The sequence below is a fragment of the Equus asinus genome, chromosome 3 (assembly GCF_041296235.1).
Source record: "Equus asinus isolate D_3611 breed Donkey chromosome 3, EquAss-T2T_v2, whole genome shotgun sequence".
In the NCBI taxonomy this organism is placed as follows: domain Eukaryota; kingdom Metazoa; phylum Chordata; class Mammalia; order Perissodactyla; family Equidae; genus Equus; species Equus asinus.
In genome coordinates this window covers 31322181-31341122 of record NC_091792.1, presented here as the reverse complement: position 1 = coordinate 31341122, position 18942 = coordinate 31322181, and the positions used below count along the sequence as shown (strand labels likewise).

Here is an 18942-nt window from a genome sequence, read left to right as displayed (position 1 = left end):
TTAAATAGGAATCCTTAACTAATATTTTCATTATAACTATATATTGGAAATAAAGCCTGAAACCTTACATATTAAGTTGATATCTCACACTTACTATCTATCTCATATTTGACCTAATTGTCCCGGATTCTTCTAGACTTGAATGTTTCAAGCTTTTGGAATTGTGTGTTTGTTTTGGTTGTTGTTTTGTCTTGAACATAAAGTACACATAGAGATCTTGACTCCCCAATTCTTCAACTTTCTCTCCTCTCTCTCCCCACCCTCTTTGGTCATGAATTTTCTTTACTCTCATTGTCTATTGATTAATTACTTCTCCTCCCATGAATGTTGTGTGATGAAAGCTAATCTATGGAAAAGCTGAGAATGAGATTAATGTTCACAAAAATTGTAAAGATGTCGATGAAAGATGCAGCAATGCTACATTGCATTCCCATTGAAACTAACAAAGGCAACTACAAACATTTGAAAGCAAGTCACATTTTTGCACACCATCCATTATTCTTGCATTTAACAGGACGTTAAAGATTCTACATCTTCTGAATTTATTAGCTTGGTATTTAGCATGTTTCACAGCCAAAATAGCAAAGAAGGATCATTATTGCTGGTTAAATTAGCTTCATGAAAATGTTGTTGGTAAAAGGTTACAGAAATGAATAAGAGATCTAACCAAGCAGCATATTACACTATTTATCATTATAATTTAAAAAGGCATTCTGATTGTTTAAATTAACTTGGCTAAAGGGTAGAGAATTAGATAAAAGTTAATAATTAAAACCTAAATGGCACAATTAGCTCTTCCTTTTGATAAAGAAGGGACAAAACATATGCATTTGGTATTTAAATTGTCCTCTTGGGAGAAACTGAGGCCAATAAAATCATACCTGATCGTACCATTTATGGGCTTTAAAAAAATTTTACAACTATGTTATATATAAACTGGATTACCTGAATATCTTGCATTTCTTTCAGATGTAGATAGCCCTTCCTATATTATTTTATTTAGGATGGTCAAGCCTAGAACTTAACTGTTTTCCTATGGAAGTTTAGTGTTTGTTTTTTAACTGAATAGTCTATGTCTGTTAAGGATGGTAAGTCTTGGCCATCTTTGTGAAATTTTTATCAGTGGAAAAATTTATTTAATCTGTAGTTTTTTTTTGCTTTCTGGCATGCAGAATTTTTAATGTTTGTCTGACCTAAACTACTCGTATCTTTCTTTGTGGTAAAATTATTTTTTTTCTAGTAAGCACATAGATTTTTCCTGGAAGGGATAGTGAATCAATTTCTTACTAGTTTGGCAAGCCTGATTAAGTCTTCCATGTCTATAAACTCAAGATCAAAATAAATATATTATCCTCTTTTCCATTCTTAACAGAAACCAGGAGCTAAAAGAACTTGGTGAGCTTTCTCCCCACTGGGACAATCTACGGAAAAATGTCCTTACTCACTGTGATCAAATGGTGAATATGTACCAAGGAATTCTGAAAGAACTTAGCAAGGAAACAGGTGTGAAAGCAAGAACTTTACATTTTCAAACTGAATTGCATTTCATGCATGTTATGTGAAAACAATACAAAACATTGTTATAGATATAAAAAAGCCAAGATTTAAAAGAAAAAAGCTTTTATTTCTAATTCTACCATCTTGTCATGAAGAACAAGGAAGAAAGATTGCGCTATTTTACTTCATGGTATTATTATAAGAATAACTGAGAAAGTTTTTTAAAAAGTTGAATTTCTGAGAAGAAAAGCAACTGAAACAGGATATGTTTCTCTTTCTGAAATTCTTGTAACATTTTGCTATGTCAAATGTACTTTTCAACGTATGTGCACACACACACGCATTTATTATTTATTTACTAATAATGTTTAGTTTTTTCCACCTAGGGTCCTCTTTCAAATCCAGCAGCAGCAAAGGAGAGAGAACATTGGAATTTGTTCCAGTAAATCTACATCTGCAAAGAATGCACGTACACAGCCCTCACTTGAAAGGTAGTAAACAGTATTCTTTCAAAAATTGGCAAATTATGCTAGTGTATACTTCTTTAAAAAGTTTGACTATTGACAGAATTAAAAATTTTAGCAGTTATATAAAGATGAGACGAAATAATTGAGGCTGATAATGACCCTAAATACTACAAAAGTGATGATTATATTTTTGTTGCTGTGTTTCTGGGCAATACTTTGGAAATGTGGCACCTGAATTGTTACAAGTGAATATGAAAAATGAGTGTTAGCTTCCCTAAGTAATATCAGTGACGGCTAATAGCTACCACTTGTGCTACTGTTGGATTAGGAAAAAAGAAAAAGGAAAAAAAAAAGACTTGTTCATTTTGTACCTGTCTTAATAAACCAAAGCCCAAAGGTATGCTGCTTCTCTGACTTAGTGGTGACTATCAAGAGAATTACCGCTTTCCCTATGAGAAGGGGGTTTATCAGATATGAAGTGGTAGAGTATTTTCGATGTACTCAGTTATAATAAACACCTTTTAAGGAAAAATGTATGGATTTTTATAAACATACCTAAATAGGGTCCAGAGTGAACAATATGGTGTTATATTCACTGCCATTCTACATAATTCCTTGCCACATCCTTATAAAATATATTTTAAAATATTCTTCTCATCTCCTTTTTCCTTTAACTTATTACTGTATCAATTTTTATGATATCTGGGTTGACTATCTGCCTCTATTTAGCAGCAAAAGTCCATATTATGCCTGTTATCTAGCATCATTGCTAATGATGCCCTCCACCTCCTTTCCCTCTCAGAAGTCTCTGGGTTTGAATGATAAATGCTATGGTCATCCTGCTAGTACCCATCTTCCTAGGGAGAAAAAGTTACTTTAGATGATTAAATCCTTCCTGGTAATTGTACCGACACACACAAACATACACAGATACTTCTAAAGACTCTTTCTCACACCCTATTTTGTAGCCATTGTGACAATATAGAGGTTACAGTTTTTAAAAAAAGTTAAAATGAAATCTCTGTTTCTGCTTTAGAATCATCTGAAGTTTTATAATCAGGAAAATTAAACATATTTCTAAGTTTATGCATAATTGTGTATACATAATCACCTAATGTGCAAGTTTAAGTGTAGTTATAATCATTCTGATGTATAATTTTATTATTTTGGGTAACCCTTATCAACTATCTAAAATTTTGACTTGGATACTTTTCACCAAAAATTACATCAAATGAAAGAACTGAAATAAAAATGAGATGAATTGGCTTAAGGCATTTAGGAACTCTTCCCTGATTATGGAGCGTCTGTCAATAGTTTGAACATAACAACATGTGATGGTTTTAAAAATCATCAAAACCAAAGTATCAACACGTAATAAAGAAGCTAAAGTACTTAAAAGGGATCTGACAACCAACGTAAATTTTTTTCTAATGGCCAATATGAAAAGGCTTTTATGATATAGTAAAAAGTTTATATATTTTCGAGTGGAACAGAATTGTACTTTTTATATATCTTTTTACCACTTTTTATATATGACTGTAAGTCTGTTATTTAATCTTTCTAAGCAGTATTGTCCTCTTCCTGATTAAGTGAATTAGAGGATGTGTAAAATACCTAAAATGAACAATAATGATTTTTATGATACATGTGACATTTGCCATCACTGGAACAAAATGGATCTGTCAGTTTTATCAGGGCTGTTAAAATTGGAGGAAAGTCATCAATTAAGAGCCTAGTAAGAGACAATGAAATCTTAACTAAGGAAGTAGCCAGATTTTGAGAAAAGATGATTTAGAGAGGCATTTTGGAAAAATCATCACATGCAAGGACTTAATGACTGTTAGAATGAGGATATGAGAGAAAAGGATGACTCTGGCTACAGCCATGGATGGATAGCAGTGGCATCAAATCAGATAGTTTGTTGGGACCAAAGTGATATGAATTTATATTTAATTTTGCATTCAAATATTTGGTGATGGTCCTTAAAATACTTCCACCAAAAAAAGGAGAAGTTAGTATCTAAGTGGCCTCTTACTTTACACTTACTTCTTGAAAATGAAAGAATCATTTACATTATACTGTTTTTTCCAAGCTGTTATCTGAAAAATAGATGAGAGTGAGCTAGAATGAATGCAATGCATTTAATTTCTTCTGCAATTTGAAAGGAATAAACTGGCAGCTTAAAAGAAAGAAATTTAGAAAAGCAAGCAATGTTTCTTCTAATTAGTTTGGTTTGGGATATGTATCAGTTTCCCAGAGCTGCTGTAACAAAGTACCACAAACTCAGTGCCTTAAAAAACAGAAATTTATTGTCTCACAGCCTGGGAGTTCAGAAGTCTGATATCAGGGTGTTGGCAGAGCCATGCTCCCTCTGAAACCTTTAGGGGGTTCCTTCCTTGCCTCCTCCCAGCTTCTGGTAGTTTGCGTGCAATCTTTGGTTTTCTTTGGTTTGTTGATGCATCACACCAATCTTCTATCTTCACACGGTGTTCCCCTGTGCATTTTACATCATCTTCTCTGTGTGTCTGTCTTTGTATCCAAATTTCCCCTTTAAGGACCCCAGTCATATTGGATTAGGACCGGCCGTAATAGCCTGATTTCAACTTGACTGCATCTATAATGATCCTCTTCGAAAAAGGGTCATATTCTAAGATATCTTTCTTGGTCATATTCTAAGATAGCCCATAACAGGACATATAAAGAGATTTCTTATTTATGATGACCAATACAAGCAGTAGACAGGAAACCAAGATTTTGATGTTACAGAACTAGGATACAACTCACAAACTAGAGGATTTTTGATGCAGCAATTTTCAGAAAGACTGGTTCTTCTCTTTGAAGACTTAAAGAGAAAATGTGGGAAAGGACTAGGTACCCTTACAGCCAAGAAGTAATGTGAAGGTACTGATTTCTATTACATAATGACTTTTTTCCCAAGCCTACTCATGTATATAATGTATACATGTATATGATATACATATCATACACGTAAGATTAAATATTAAATTTATGTTTTAAAAATACTTGTTTTTATAAATTTAAAATGTATTATTTGAAATTGGAATTCAGATAAAGTATGTGCCTTTTAGAGTAGATTGCCAGCTATATGTTATAATAGAAATTGAAAATTTGACTGAATTTTGGGGGCCCTACCACTTACTTCTTTTACTTTGACCAAGTTAATAACTTTTCTGAGTTTCAGTTTTCTTATTTGCAAAATAAAACAGTTAAAATTTGTAGATGTTAGCCAATCAAATTTTCTACTTCCTTATATAATGTGTTGAACAGATTAAATGAATTGCAGTTAAGTTTATTTAAAGTCTGTGGTTACGGATTTGAATGTTTAGCTGAATTACAGACAACATTTTGCAAGGTAATGATGCAAGTAAGATCGTCCAAGCAATGATATTTCATTGGTGAGTTATTGGGACCTAGCCTAAATTTATTTTCATTCTTACCATTAGTAAATTGTGTCTATCCACATTTGATTAATATGTCTGCTGTATTTGGAGAAGCAGCTTTGCAAACAATAGCAGGCAGATTCGCCAAATACAAGGCTAATGTGTAACTCTTGAAACAAGTAACTGAACAGAACTAATGTTTTCATGTCTTATACTGACAAATGAAGAACCTCCATTTAACTGTGGGTGCTCTCAGACCCACTGAGTTAATTTTTCATCCTTATTCATTACTTAAATGCAACAAATGGAATACCTACCACTCTAGATATCTTAGACAGCAGTAAAACAATAATAAAAACACAATCCTGAAGTTAAGAACAAAAGTTCCCACTCCAACATACCTCAATAGATTTTATTTTCATGGAAAATCAGGTGGATATTATAAAATATGGATTCTTGTGATGTTATTCTATATTTGTTATTTTGTATGTTATAGATATATGGTAGCATATTATAGTATACAAGAAAGAAAGAGGAAAGAAAATAGAGAAAGAACCTACTATCTTATTATCATAAAGCTGTAGTTGGGGTCAGATCCATAAGCCAGAATTTACTGTGTACCTATGGATTCCTCAGGTAACCTCTCTGCCCCTTAGTCTTCTAATCTCTACTCTGAGGGAAGGAGCAAACAAGAGGAGCTATGTAGAGCTTCTTGATTTCTGTATCTCAAGAGTCTGGGTGTGTGGCCTCATCAATGAAGCCTAATCAGCCTTACATATGTTTAATGATGATGCCAAATTGGTTGGACTATTTTGAAGCAGATTTCCCTATTGTCTTGTGATTCGTGTCAGAGTCATTTTGTGGCCATTTTGAAGTCAGGGATTATGCTTAAATTCTTCCTTGAAATGAGATCAGTGTGTCTACATGGTTTTTTTCATTAGCACTATTTTTATAGTTATAGGAATTTTAAAGAGATCTTCTGGGAAAAAAATAGACTTATTATCTCAATTCTATTATTAAATGGCTTTTAAAAGGCTATGAGGCAGCCCTATTATTAAATTTCAAACCAGCCTAGTATCTTTAGCTTGATGAGACTCAACAACTTGAATTCCACTTTCCTATTATGCTGTATACTATGCCATTTTCACAAAGCCAAGGACAATTTTTGAGAAATAAAATATCAAAGAAAGAAGGCACATAGATTATATTTTTTTAATGAAGAATAAAGGACCTTCAATATTTCTTAAGTTTTCTGTAACATAAAATGCCCACCCAGATTTTTATAATTGTCTCAGCCCCATACATCAATTCTCCAATGCTAACTGGGCATCCTACAATTCAGCTCAAGTCTGACACTATTTACCTGGAGATAGCATTAGGTTCCACAGGTTAAGGACTCAGTACTGCAAGACTGCCCTCCACTTCAGATACCAATGGGAAATCTTGGTTGTTACCTGTGCTTCTCATCAACTATAAGTTAGAGGTTCCCACCATTCCCCTCCTTGAGTTTGGTTAATTTGTGAGAGCTACTTGCAGAACTGAGAAAAACATTTTACTTACTAAATTACTGGTTTATTATAGAAAGATATAACTCAGGAACAACCAGATGGAAGAGATGCATAGGGCAAGGTATGGGGAAGGGGAGCAGAGCTTCCATGCCCTTTCAGCCTGCCACTCTCCATCACCTCCATGTGTTCACCAACCTTTAAGCTCACCAAATTCAGTCCTTTTGGGTTTTTATGGAGGCTTCATTACATAGGCATGATTGATTAAATAACTGGCCACTGAGGATGGAGCTCAATCTATAACCCCCTACCCTTCCCAGGAGGTGGGAGGAGGAGAGGAACTGAAAATTCCAACCCTCTAATCACAGGGTTGGATTCTCTGGCAACCAGCCCCATCCTTAGGTGAGGTCCAAAAGTCACTTCATCAACATAACAAAAAACACCTTTAAAACTTTCAACATAGGAAATTCCAAGGGTTTTAGGAGCTCTGGGCCAGAAAAGGGGACCAAATATTTATTTCTTATTATAAATCACAATATCACAGTTATCAATATTTAAAAGTTAACACTTCAAAGCAACACTTTGAAGACCTCAAATGTACAAAGGCTATTTAAGTCTAAACTCTTCAGCCTCTTTAAATATGCTCATAAAGATCCTAGCTGTTTGAGGAGTGGTTCTAATCAGGATGGGTAGGGTTGAAAGGCAACAGAGAAAAGTGAGAGAGGCAGAGGGAGACCTTATTTGCTCTTTCAGCATCCAGACATCTACTTAGCATCCCTGCAGAGATCACTTGATATTAATAGAATACCAGCATTGGCTTGGGAGGTGGGGTAACAGGACAAATGGCTTCTGGAATATAGATGAGGTGCTGCTACCTGTGCTGAAACAACAGTACTACTTTTTACTTGCCTGTTTGAAATTTGTTCTATGAAGTTCAAAAGTGAAGAATATTTGGGGGACTTTTCTACATCTTACTTCCTGGTACCTTCACCTTTGAGAACATACATCTATGTTAGGAAATTGGCTCCCTTTCTATTCTTTTTTTTTTTCAAATCCTGATTCTTGTGCTGCTAATTATTATGCAAATTTCCCCTAGAACTTTGTATCCCCAGCCTGCTTTTATTGTGAACTTATTTTTATTATCTTGTTTAAAATAATAATAAATGGTAGATAAAATTATAAACATGATAATTTAATGAAAAGAATGAGAAAGAAAGGAACTGACCTAAGTATACTTTAGAAAGAATTGGCTACTATAAGGCTAAATAAAAAAAGAATACAAACACTATATTCTTACTAGTAAATTTGTTTCTTACAGAGGTATGGGTTAACAGTTCTAAACTGTTTTATTTGTATAATAGAGTTGACCAAATACGTACATATGTAGATAGTGTAGGGGAGGAAGAAATACTCCTCTACCCTTCTAGGTTCTTCTGGCTGGTCTAAGAATTAAATTGACCTGAGACAGAATAACAGGAGAAAATTAAACAAGTTTTAATAACGTGTATACATGGGAGAAACCCGCAAACTCTGAGCAACTTAACTTGCCAAAATGGCCAAAGGCACCACCTTAAATATTATCTTCAGCAAAGACAAAAGAGGATGTTGGGGGTAGTGGTTTGGGACTTCAAAGGGGAGGAAGGCAATTTGCATGGAAATGGAAAAGCAAATGTTTGGTAAACAAATGTTTGCCAAAGACAGTGAGACATGGAGAGGACTTTGACCAAATGGGCCTTGCTAGGTTCCTCCCTGTCTGCCACACCTAGTTCATATTATACTATAGTTGTCTGTGGTCATAGCTCATTTCTGGAACAGGGATTGTATCTTGACTTCTTTTAGGCAGTTAGAGGGAAGGTCGAAGTTTGTTCCTGCGTCTTTTGTTCTTAAAAATTGTCAAGCCAAAGAGACACGTTTTTCAGATAACAAATTCTGCTCCCTTACAACAGGGAGAATCAGGCTTCTCAATGTCAGAGAAAGAAGTTAGAAATCAAAAAGGAGGAAAAGGTAGAAGGAATCTTGTGATGCTGAGTTGAAGTTAGAGGTAACAATGTGGACTCATGGATTTTTGTTTTTGTGTTGCTGTTGGTATAGATAGATTGATAATTAGATAGATAAATATAGATGTATTCACACACAAGTTCATATACGTATATATACTTTCTAGCTCTAGCCACTAAAAAGAATTGAAAGAGTAGCAATGAGCATAGCTACCCCCAGTATTTGATTTCTAAACACCATTCTCCAACAAAAAGGACTAGAGTTCCTTGGAATACTGGTTGATTCAAGGGCTGATGCAGGGAAAATACGAGATGAGTCTGGAATGTATTGTGGCTCTAGAAAGTAAGTACTCAAAAATCAAAAAATAAAACCAAAAGGGCATATTTAAATGCCTAGGAGTCAATCTGAAGAAGCTCCCAATGGACAAAGCTGGAACAAGTTGAACATTAAGATAGGGTTGATCATAAACCAGATAACAACATACCTGAGTCCATATTGATGTTGATAAGTAACTGAATAAATAAATGAATTAAGAAAAAGGGTCAACTGTTCCTCCCAGAAAAATCCCAATTAATAAATGTGGAAGGAATGAGGGAAATGGAAAATCACCATTCAAACAAAACAGTAATAATTGTCATAGGCAAGATTCATCAATGGATGCTAAAATTAGTGGGTGCAAGTTTAAACAGACACAGGATATTTGCATAGTCTTACAATATGTCCCTCCAAATATGTAGTATCTTTATAGTGTAGAATCAACTGTAGGTAATGGCAGACATCACTTTGACCAATGCATCAAGATTCACATAAAGTAGTACTTAACTTACCATACTCCCTGATGGGATGCACTGAGAAGGGCATTTCTCCTCAGTAGTTTCCTTCTCAATAGTGCAGAATCTCCATCTAAACATGAGAAAACATAAGACAAACCCAAACTAAGGAACATTCTACAAAATAACTGACCAGTACTCTTCAAAAGTGTCAAGGTCAAAAATAAAAGACTGAGGAGCTGTCACAAATTGGAGGAGACTACATGACAACTAAATGAAATATGGAATCCCGGATTGGATCCTAAAAGAATAAAAGGTGTTAGTGGAAAAAATAATCCAAATACATTCCTTACTTTTCTTAATGGTATAGTATGAGATTAATTTCATAGTTTTGATAATTAATCTATGATTATGTAAGATATTAACATAAAAAGAACCTGAGTGAAGGGTATAGAGAACTCTGCTCTAATTTTGCAACTATTCTGGAAATTTAAAATTATCTCACAAGTAAAAATTTTAAAAAATATTCAAACAATAATAAAGACTTTTTTATATTTTAATAAAAATTGTATATATTTAAGGTGTACAACAGGATGTTTTGATATACATATACACAGTGAATGATTACTACAGTCAAGGTAATTAACATATCTATCTCCTCATATATAATTACTTTTTTTGGTGTGGTGAGATGTTTTTAAAGGAATTCTGGGGCTGGCCCCATGGTGTAGTGGTTAAGTTTGGCATGCTCCATTTCAGTGACCTGAGTTTGCAGGTTTGGATCCTGCGCATAGATCTACACCACTTGTCAGCCATGCTGTGGTGGTGACCCACATGGAAAATAGAAGAACATTGGCACAGATGTTAGCTCAGGGCAAATCTTCCTCAAGCAAAAAAAATGAGGAAGATTTGCAACAGCTGTTAGCTCAAGGTGAATCTTCTTCAGCAAAAAATAAATAAATAAGGGAATTCTGTATTTCTTCCTATTTTAGACAACAGATTAAAATAACTCAAATTCTCTGGAAACATTGATAGCAATTTAGTCATAAGTTCTTTTTTATGTTATTGTGATAAGAATATTTAACATGAGATCTACCTTCTTAATGAATTTTTAAGTGTATAATACATTATTGTTGACTATACGTACCATGTTGCACAGCAGATCAAGCATCTTGCTTGACTGAAACTTTATGCCCTTGGATTAGCAACTCCCCATTTGCCCCTCTCCCTAGCCCCTGGCCATGACTATTCCACTGTTTAATTGTATTAATTTGACTATTTTGAAGACTGTATATAAGTGGAGTCATGCAGTATTTGTCTTCCCATGACTGGCTTATTTCACTAGCATAATATCCTCAAGTTTTATCCATGCTGTCACATATTGCAGAATTTCCTTCTTTTTTAAGGCTGAATAGCATTCCATAGTATGTGTACAGCACATTTTCTTTAACCATTTATCTTTTGATAGACATCTAGGTTGTTTCTACATCTTGACTATTGTGAATAGTGTTTCAGTGAATACAGAAGTGCTAATATCTCTTTGAGATCCTAATTTCAGTTTCAGAAGTGGAATTGCTGGATCATGTAATAGTTCTATTTTTAATTTTTTGAGGAACCTCCATACTGTTTTTCATATCAGCTGCACCATTTTGTATTCTCACTTACAGTGTGCAAGGGTTCCAATTTCTCCACATCATTGCCAAAACTCATTGTCTTTTGTGTTTTTGATAATAGCCATTTTTACAGATGTGATTTGATATCTCATTGTGGTTTTGATTTGCATTTTCCTGATGATCAATGACATTTATCATTTTTTCATATATCTGTTGACCATTTGTTTTCCTTCTTTGATGAAATGTCTATTCAAATCTTTAGCCCATTGTTTCTTTGATGAGGAAGGTTTACCCTGAGCCAGCATCTGTTGCCGATCTTCCTTGGTTTTGTATGTGAGCCACCACCACAGCATGGCCACTGATAGACGAGTGGTATAGGTCTGCTCCCAGGAACTAAATCTGGGTTGCCAAAAAGCAGCATGCTGAATTTAACCACTAGGCCACCAGGGTTGGCCCTTTTTAGGCTATTTTTTAAATCATGTTATTAACTCTTTCTAATATTGAGTTGTAGGAGTTCCTTACATATTTTTGAGATTAACCTCTCATCAGATAAATGGTTTGCAAATATTTTCTCCTTTTCTATATGTTGTCTTTTCACTCTGTTGTTTTCTTATCTATGCAGAACCTTTTTAGTTTGATCTAACCCTGCTTGTTTGTTTTTGTTGCTTGTGCTTTAGCTGTTGTATTCATGAAATCATTGGTAATACCAATATCATGAAACTTTTCTCCAATTTTTTTCTTAGGGATTTTACAACTTTAGGTCTTATGTTTAAGCCTTGAATCTATTTTGAGTTGATTTCTGTGCATGCTGTAAGATGAGGGTCTAATTTCATTCTTTTGCATGTAGATAATCATAAGCTCTCTGTTATTTTGTAGAATATGATACATGGCTGCATATATATTTATCCCCATCCCCTGGTGATAGGTATATTCCAATTCCCATATTTTTTTCTGGGTATTGTGTCTAAACTTTTATTCTGCAATTAAGAATAGTAATTCCCTGTGTGATCTAAAGACAAAGAAGACAAACTGAATTGAGCCTCCAAATATTTATTTATTGACATTTATTGAGCACCTACATCATCATGCATGATGTTGAAACATTTGAATGTTCTTCTATTAATATTTGAAATATATGAGGAGGGAAATAAGTATCAAAGCCTGTGTTTTGGGCAGAGTGACTGAATGGCCACCCAAATGGAGAAGTGATGTACTGCACTGTGGATGCTGCGAGGCTGAGATAGAAGAGGCATCAGTCATCCTGACAAAAAGTGAGGAAGTTAGTGTTAGGGTAAAGATAGTTAACATTGGCAAGAGAGAATAAAATTTGGGTAGCAGAGTTGTTAAAACTGATCAGATAAGATGTTGAGGGAAAGAGAGGAATTTAAAATGATCTTAAGATCTTGAGAATTTTAATCTGGAAGGCTTAAAGGAAGGTGATGTCTTTATTGATCATAGGGAACGGGGGGGGGGGAGGGGGAGAGCAGGTGGGAAGAGTTAGAACAAGTGAGGATTAATAGCAGGTTGACCTTCACTGATGTTCATAAGGCAGTTAGGAATTGGATTATTTAGTGTGGAGGAGGTCAGAACTAGCCAGAGATGGTGATTTTATAGGCTTTGGTAAAAATATAGTGTTAAAACCCCCAAAATAATGAGTTCATAGATAGAAAATTGAAAGGAAATAAGTAAAAGTCAGAACCTTGGAAATGAACGAGCTTGTTCATCATTGTAGATGGGTTCAAGAAACACAGACTCCTTCATTTAGATTTTAAAATAGTCAGTTCTTTACTATGAGGAGTAGAGAGTATTTGAGCAACTTTCTTCTGTTCCTTTACCTGCTACTTTAAAATGTCTTGGTTCCTTCATAGATGACTAGCATTTCACAACAGCAGTAAGCTGGATGAATGAAGAGAAAGTTTTTGGTCCTAGAAAGTAGGTTTGGAAAATGCTGAAACTGTGGATGAATTAAAGAGACAGATTCACCCTGATGCTAATGAAGCTCAAGTTCAGGGCCCTTCAAGTGCATGTGTACAGCACATTTTCTTTAACCATTTATCTTTTGATAGACATCTAGGTTGTCTAGGTCTCTTACAAGACCATACAAGGGGTCCTAGCAACATGTTTGTGGTCAAATGTTTTTGCAAATTTTGCAAAAGTAAGTTATTTTAACCTCCATCAATTAAGACTGCTCTCTTTTTCCACTCAGATTTTCCTTTCCCTCATCCTTTCCCTCTTGCTGGGTAGTGGTAGAGAGGCCACAAGTTTTTTTGGATCCAGTGAAGTCTACAGGCAATTTGTTTTTATTGGAGATTGAGTTAGGAATGCAATTAGTTTGGGTTTAGTGGGACATATATATGCAGTTTTTAGTCACTCCTGTATACTCTTGGTATTGCTGGTCACCCAGGTTTTAGCTGAAATGCAGTGTACTTCATTGCAGCAGCAGCATGATTATTCTTTCTGAATTTAGTTTAAATTAACACAGGAATTGATTTTATTCAGAAAACTGAGCCTTGGTATCACTTTCCTTTTCAGACTGAAAAATTTATTTTTATGGAGAAATAAGCAAAAGTTAAAATACCACCCTTCTTTGCTTAATTGATGGGACTACTTCTTACAGGGGAAATAATCATAGATAGTACTTACTACACGCTTATCACTTTTAACTACTGTCAACTCCATTTTCTAGCTGAGGAAACTGAGACCAGAGAGGTTAAGTAATTTTCCTAATGCCACACAACTTAGAAGTGGCGGAACTGGGATCCAGAACCAGGGACTCAGGTTCCAGTCAGTAACGTAAACCACTGGCTCTCCATCCCTGGGTTAGAAGTCAGCGAACCCTGGGTGGAAGGTGTTCGGTGCTTTAGACAAAGCAGATAATTTCTCAAGGTCCTCAGGTTTCTCCCCAGAAATGTGAAGGTGGACTAGAATGTGGTAGTTGTTGGCAACTCTTGGGTGATCTCATGACTGTTGGAAAAATCTGTGACCCCTTTCCATGAAGTAGAACAGTTGCACTTAAATAAGTTACATACGTTTGTGGACACCCTGAAACCCTTTTCTTAGTCCTAGGTTAAAATCCCCTAGACTGAGAAATCTTTAAATTTGACACAGTCTAATATTCTGCTATTTTAAGAAAAAGTGACTTCCAGTTTATTAGTGACTTTTTAAAAGGGCAAGAGATAACCACTCCAACAATCTATTAAGTGATGGTTCAGTATCTGCCTTATTGATGGGTTGGCTTGGGTTGTATTGGTTTTTTGTGACCTTGAGTTCTCTGAGTGCTGCTGAAGTCTTTCACTTGAAGACGCTTTTCTTGTTAAGAAAAATGTTGCAGGTGCATTTGGATTGAACCTCTATGAAGAAGTTATGGTGTTTACCTGAAGCTAATAAAATAGTTTATGTTTTCCCTGTAAATGAGATCTGAAAAACAACCAATGTGTCCATACCAGAATCAATTTGAAAAGGATCTACTGTGAAATTAGATTTCTCAAATAAAATGTAGTTTAACAAGAGGGCCTTCGCTCTGTCTTCCTTCCTATGGGGATGCTTTCATTAGAATGTAAAATGACGGCATGTGTTGGAGCCCTGAACTTAATATGTATCAAATTTGATGGCTTTCAAGATCAAAGGATTGTTTCGATTTAAATGTATGGATTTGTTATTAAAAAAAACAAAGTATCTCACTGGAAAAATAGATCGAGATATTTTGTGTATTCTTTCTATGTCACCTAAGGAAATTGCAAAAGCATGCATTCAAAATTAGGTAAGATGTAGTATACACAGGCGGGAAAGTATTCTGTATAGATTTTGTAAAAATGCACTAGTATTGTTCTGCCCTTGAGCCAAAAGGCATTAGTATTTTGCTTCTTTGTAAATTTTGGTTGAAAGATTGTTCATTATTGTTGAATTTCAATCTGATTGCAAATTAAATGATGCAAAACTCAATAAAGTAAAATACACAAAAGACCAATTAACATGTTATCTCAGTAAGTATATAGAAGAATGAGAGAACATACTGTTCTACACAGTGGCATATAATTAAGATGTAGTCATAAATCAAGGAAATATTTTAACTTGTTTGGGTGCACAGGTGGCTTTTAGAAAGATTGATTAGCTCCTCTTGCCCCCTTGAGATGCGAGTTCATTGTTATTCCTGCAAAATTAAACAGAATAATTTCTCAGACTTCATACAGTGTGCATGCTTCAATGGAAACAGCATACTGGAGATCAGTGTTTGCAAAGTGTTCATCTCCTTGTCCATTCCTGTTCCAGATGCTCTCTACGATGTCATCACTGTGGGAGCCCCAGCTGCCCATTTTCAGGGATTTAAGAATGGTGGTCTTCGGAAACTACTCCATAGATTTGAAACGGAAAGAAGAAAGTAAGTGATGACAGGATGCGTTAATGATACTATCTTCCCTTTGGGGAAGTTTGTATACAAGGTTAGGATAAAGAAGTTTGGTCCATCACAATGATTAGTTTTTTTTTTTTTTTTTACAATTGGCACCTGAGCTAACACACTTATTGCGAATCTTCTTTTTTTTTTTCCTCCTTCTTCTCACCAAAGCTCCCCCAGTACATAGTTGTATGTTCTATTTGTAGGTCCTTCTGGTTGTGCGTAATGATTAGTTCTTGACATCTCTAACTCATTCATTAACTTAAAGTTGTTGAATTTCCAAAAAATACTTGAGCAGAAATTAAATAAGAATAAATGAAATGCCTGAGTGTGTTGCTTATAGAGTAGTAGTGTGCTGGCAGAAAATTTGGGGGGAAGCCATGCTACTAAAAAATAGATAGTATTCTACTACTAACTATCGCCCGTTCAATGAGATGGTGTTCAGACAGGGATTTAGTTAAAAACATAGTCTAATTGAACTGTGAAGCTGAAGACACTTAATGGAGAGCATGAGTCCTAATTTATGACTTCGACCCAACTAGTGATTTCTACTGTGGCCTGAGGCAAGGCACATAACTGCTCTGTCATTTAATTGTGCCATTTGAAAAGAGACATCAATACAGAACTTTATTAGTCAAGTGATGAGACTAAACGAGGAAACTTTCTATTCCTTAGGGAAAAGTAATGATACAAAAACCAAAGTATTATCCCTGCTATTTATACTTCTAATATACTTTCTCAATTTCTTTTTTGCTTGTTTTTAGCTGCCTTAATATATTGCATCAGTAGTTTATCCCCCATGTACTAATCAATTGAGTTTATCCTGTGTTGACGCAAAATAACCAATAACCCTTCTATAGACAGGAGGAATAAAGTGAGTTTTATTCAAGCCAGGGTGAGAATTAGAACCTGGGAGGGCCTTAGAAAGCGTTCTGGAGAAGCATGGTTTTCAGTACAGTCTTATATCTTTTTAGAACAAAGAGCATCCTTTAAACAAATCCAGGATACATTTTCATCAAAGTTTCAAAGAGGTATTTAGTTGAAAATTAGCAGGTCAACATGACCCTGACATCATGTTGGGAGAGGGACTAATAAGGGCGGGTGTTACCGATAGGGCGTAGGAGGGGAAGTAGGCATTCTCAGCTTAAGAGTATATTCTTTACTTGAATGGTTAAAGCAGATGTACAATGTGTGTTTGATGCGCCATAAGTTAGGCTTCTTTAGTTCATGCCAAATCAATTTTGAAACTGATTAATTACCCCGTATACCCCAATGTGTGAAATCTCTTGTCACTTGTAATATCCTCTGGCTGTGGTTACACTCATGTAGACCATAAAGGGTGTTACTCAGGTGTGAATGGTAACTTTATTTTTCTTTTCAAGTGGTTATTCTTCTTGAATTAAGAACCCTCATTTTGAAAGTTAGGGGAAGATACTTATTCTTTAGTCATAGTTGTTTTAGTAACAATATTAGAAAATTGATCTGAGTGGCCAAACCAGAACCTTTTTTCAAGTTTTATCACATCACACATTTGTTGTTCACTGTTCAGGTGTTCAGGAAGAAAGTGGTAAAAGTAAGTTAGAAATTGAATAACTGATATATTATTGTATAAATACATAAACTAATAACACATATATATGTTTCATTCTTGTTTTAGAGAAATTGACTTTGGTACAATAGTATTAACTCAGCTACCGTCCTTATTCAGATTTCTCCAGTTTTTTGTTTTCTTTTTTGTTTTGTTTTTTGGTGAGGAGGGTACGTAGTTCTGTGAAATTGTATCACAGGTGTAGATCAGAGTAACCATCACCATCATCATCTTAAAAAACTGTTCATTACCACAAAGAGACTCCCTCAGGTATCCCTTAATAGTCCCCCCTTCTCCCAAACCCTTCTGCTGGAGAAAGCAGTTCTGTTGCCTTATTATTCCACAGGGAGTGGAAGTCGGAGTTCCAACCAGGGGCTCTGAGTGGAGGGGGCACTTCCTATTTAATTCATGGAGGTGGGAAGTCAGTTCAGCAGTCACAGACCCCGTGGGGAAAGGGATGCCATCTCTTTACTGCAATGGGAATGGCAGTGGAATACAGGTTTCCGCCCATAGGCTGTACTGGGGTGTGTGTGTGGGGGGGGGTGTTTCTCACTGACTTCCTGCCATACCATCCTTCAAGTGGGGGAGGGACACTGCTATTTTTCTTGAGTTTGAGGCAGGTATGGTTAAAAGTTTCTGTTCTGTTGGGCCTCCCTTTTGCTAGTTCTTTGGCTTTTCTTGGATTTTCAGCTGGGAAAATTTGGGCCTGAGTAACATGCAAACAAAATCAAACATATTGTAGAGGTTTTCATGCTGTTCACATGAGACTTTTCTAGGAGAACCAAATCTCTAATTACACATATCTGTTTAGTCGGCATTTTGCTGCATTGAGGGCTTCTCTAGCACTCAATTTGGGATATATAGGAGGCGAGAAAAAAGCCCATGGAACTCACTGTCATGTCATTCCTTAAGTCCTGAGGCTCCCAGCCAATATGCCTTCTTTTCTCTACCTCTTAGAGCCTTCTGACTTATAGATTTTGTCTAGAGTTTTTTTGTGTGTGTGATTAGTGGGAGAAATAAAATAGATTGTGTTTACTCCATCATGTTAGGAACTGGAAGTTCGTACCTTGAGAATTTGCTTAGTCTATGTTTTTCTCAATCAAATTTTTAAGTGCACAACACAATTAGAAGACTGAAAACTGTCCACAGGGCACATAAAATCTAGTTGAGCATATAAAGCGTCGGTATGTCAAACATGGAATCTAACCTTATAATAATGTGTGTGTTTATATGCTACTGGCAAGGACAAATGTTGAGTTGTGTGGTTAGACTCTGAATAATATTTCTTGAGTTTGAAATATCTGAATTTTTCAGATATTCTGATGTGTGAACATCTGAATTCTTCACTCTTCTTCACTTTTCACTGGGATGTTTATATACATATAAACACACACACACAGCTCTGGGATCAAATTTAAAATAAAAGAGAGGGGCCGGCCCAGTGGCGTAGCAGTGAAGTTCGCATGTTCTGCTTCGGTGGCCCGTTGTTCACTGGTTCAGATCCCAGGTGCGGACATGGCACAGCTTGGCAAGCCATGCTGTGGTAGGCATCCCATGTACAAAGTAGAGGAAGATGGGCATGGATGTTAGCTCAGGGCCAGTCTTCCTCAGAGAAAAGAGGAGGCTTGGCAGATGTTAGCTCAGGACTAATCTTCCTCGGGAAAAATAAATAAATAAAAAAGTGTGTTCAATGTTTGTAAATATTGATTT

At 35.5% G+C, this 18942-nt stretch overlaps 1 protein-coding gene across 21 annotated transcripts in view; it reads left to right on the top strand.

The window, feature by feature from the left end:
• The window catches only part of INPP4B (inositol polyphosphate-4-phosphatase type II B), a 794515-nt gene that overhangs the window by 580421 nt on the left and 195152 nt on the right, over positions 1-18942 (top strand). For all 21 annotated transcript variants that reach the window (XM_070504821.1, XM_070504820.1, XM_070504819.1 and 18 more), the window contains 3 exons: positions 1373-1503; positions 1884-1988; positions 15521-15629. In XM_070504821.1, coding sequence (XP_070360922.1) covers positions 1373-1503; positions 1884-1988; positions 15521-15629 — 345 coding nt within the window. The remainder of the gene's footprint in view (positions 1-1372; positions 1504-1883; positions 1989-15520; positions 15630-18942) is intronic.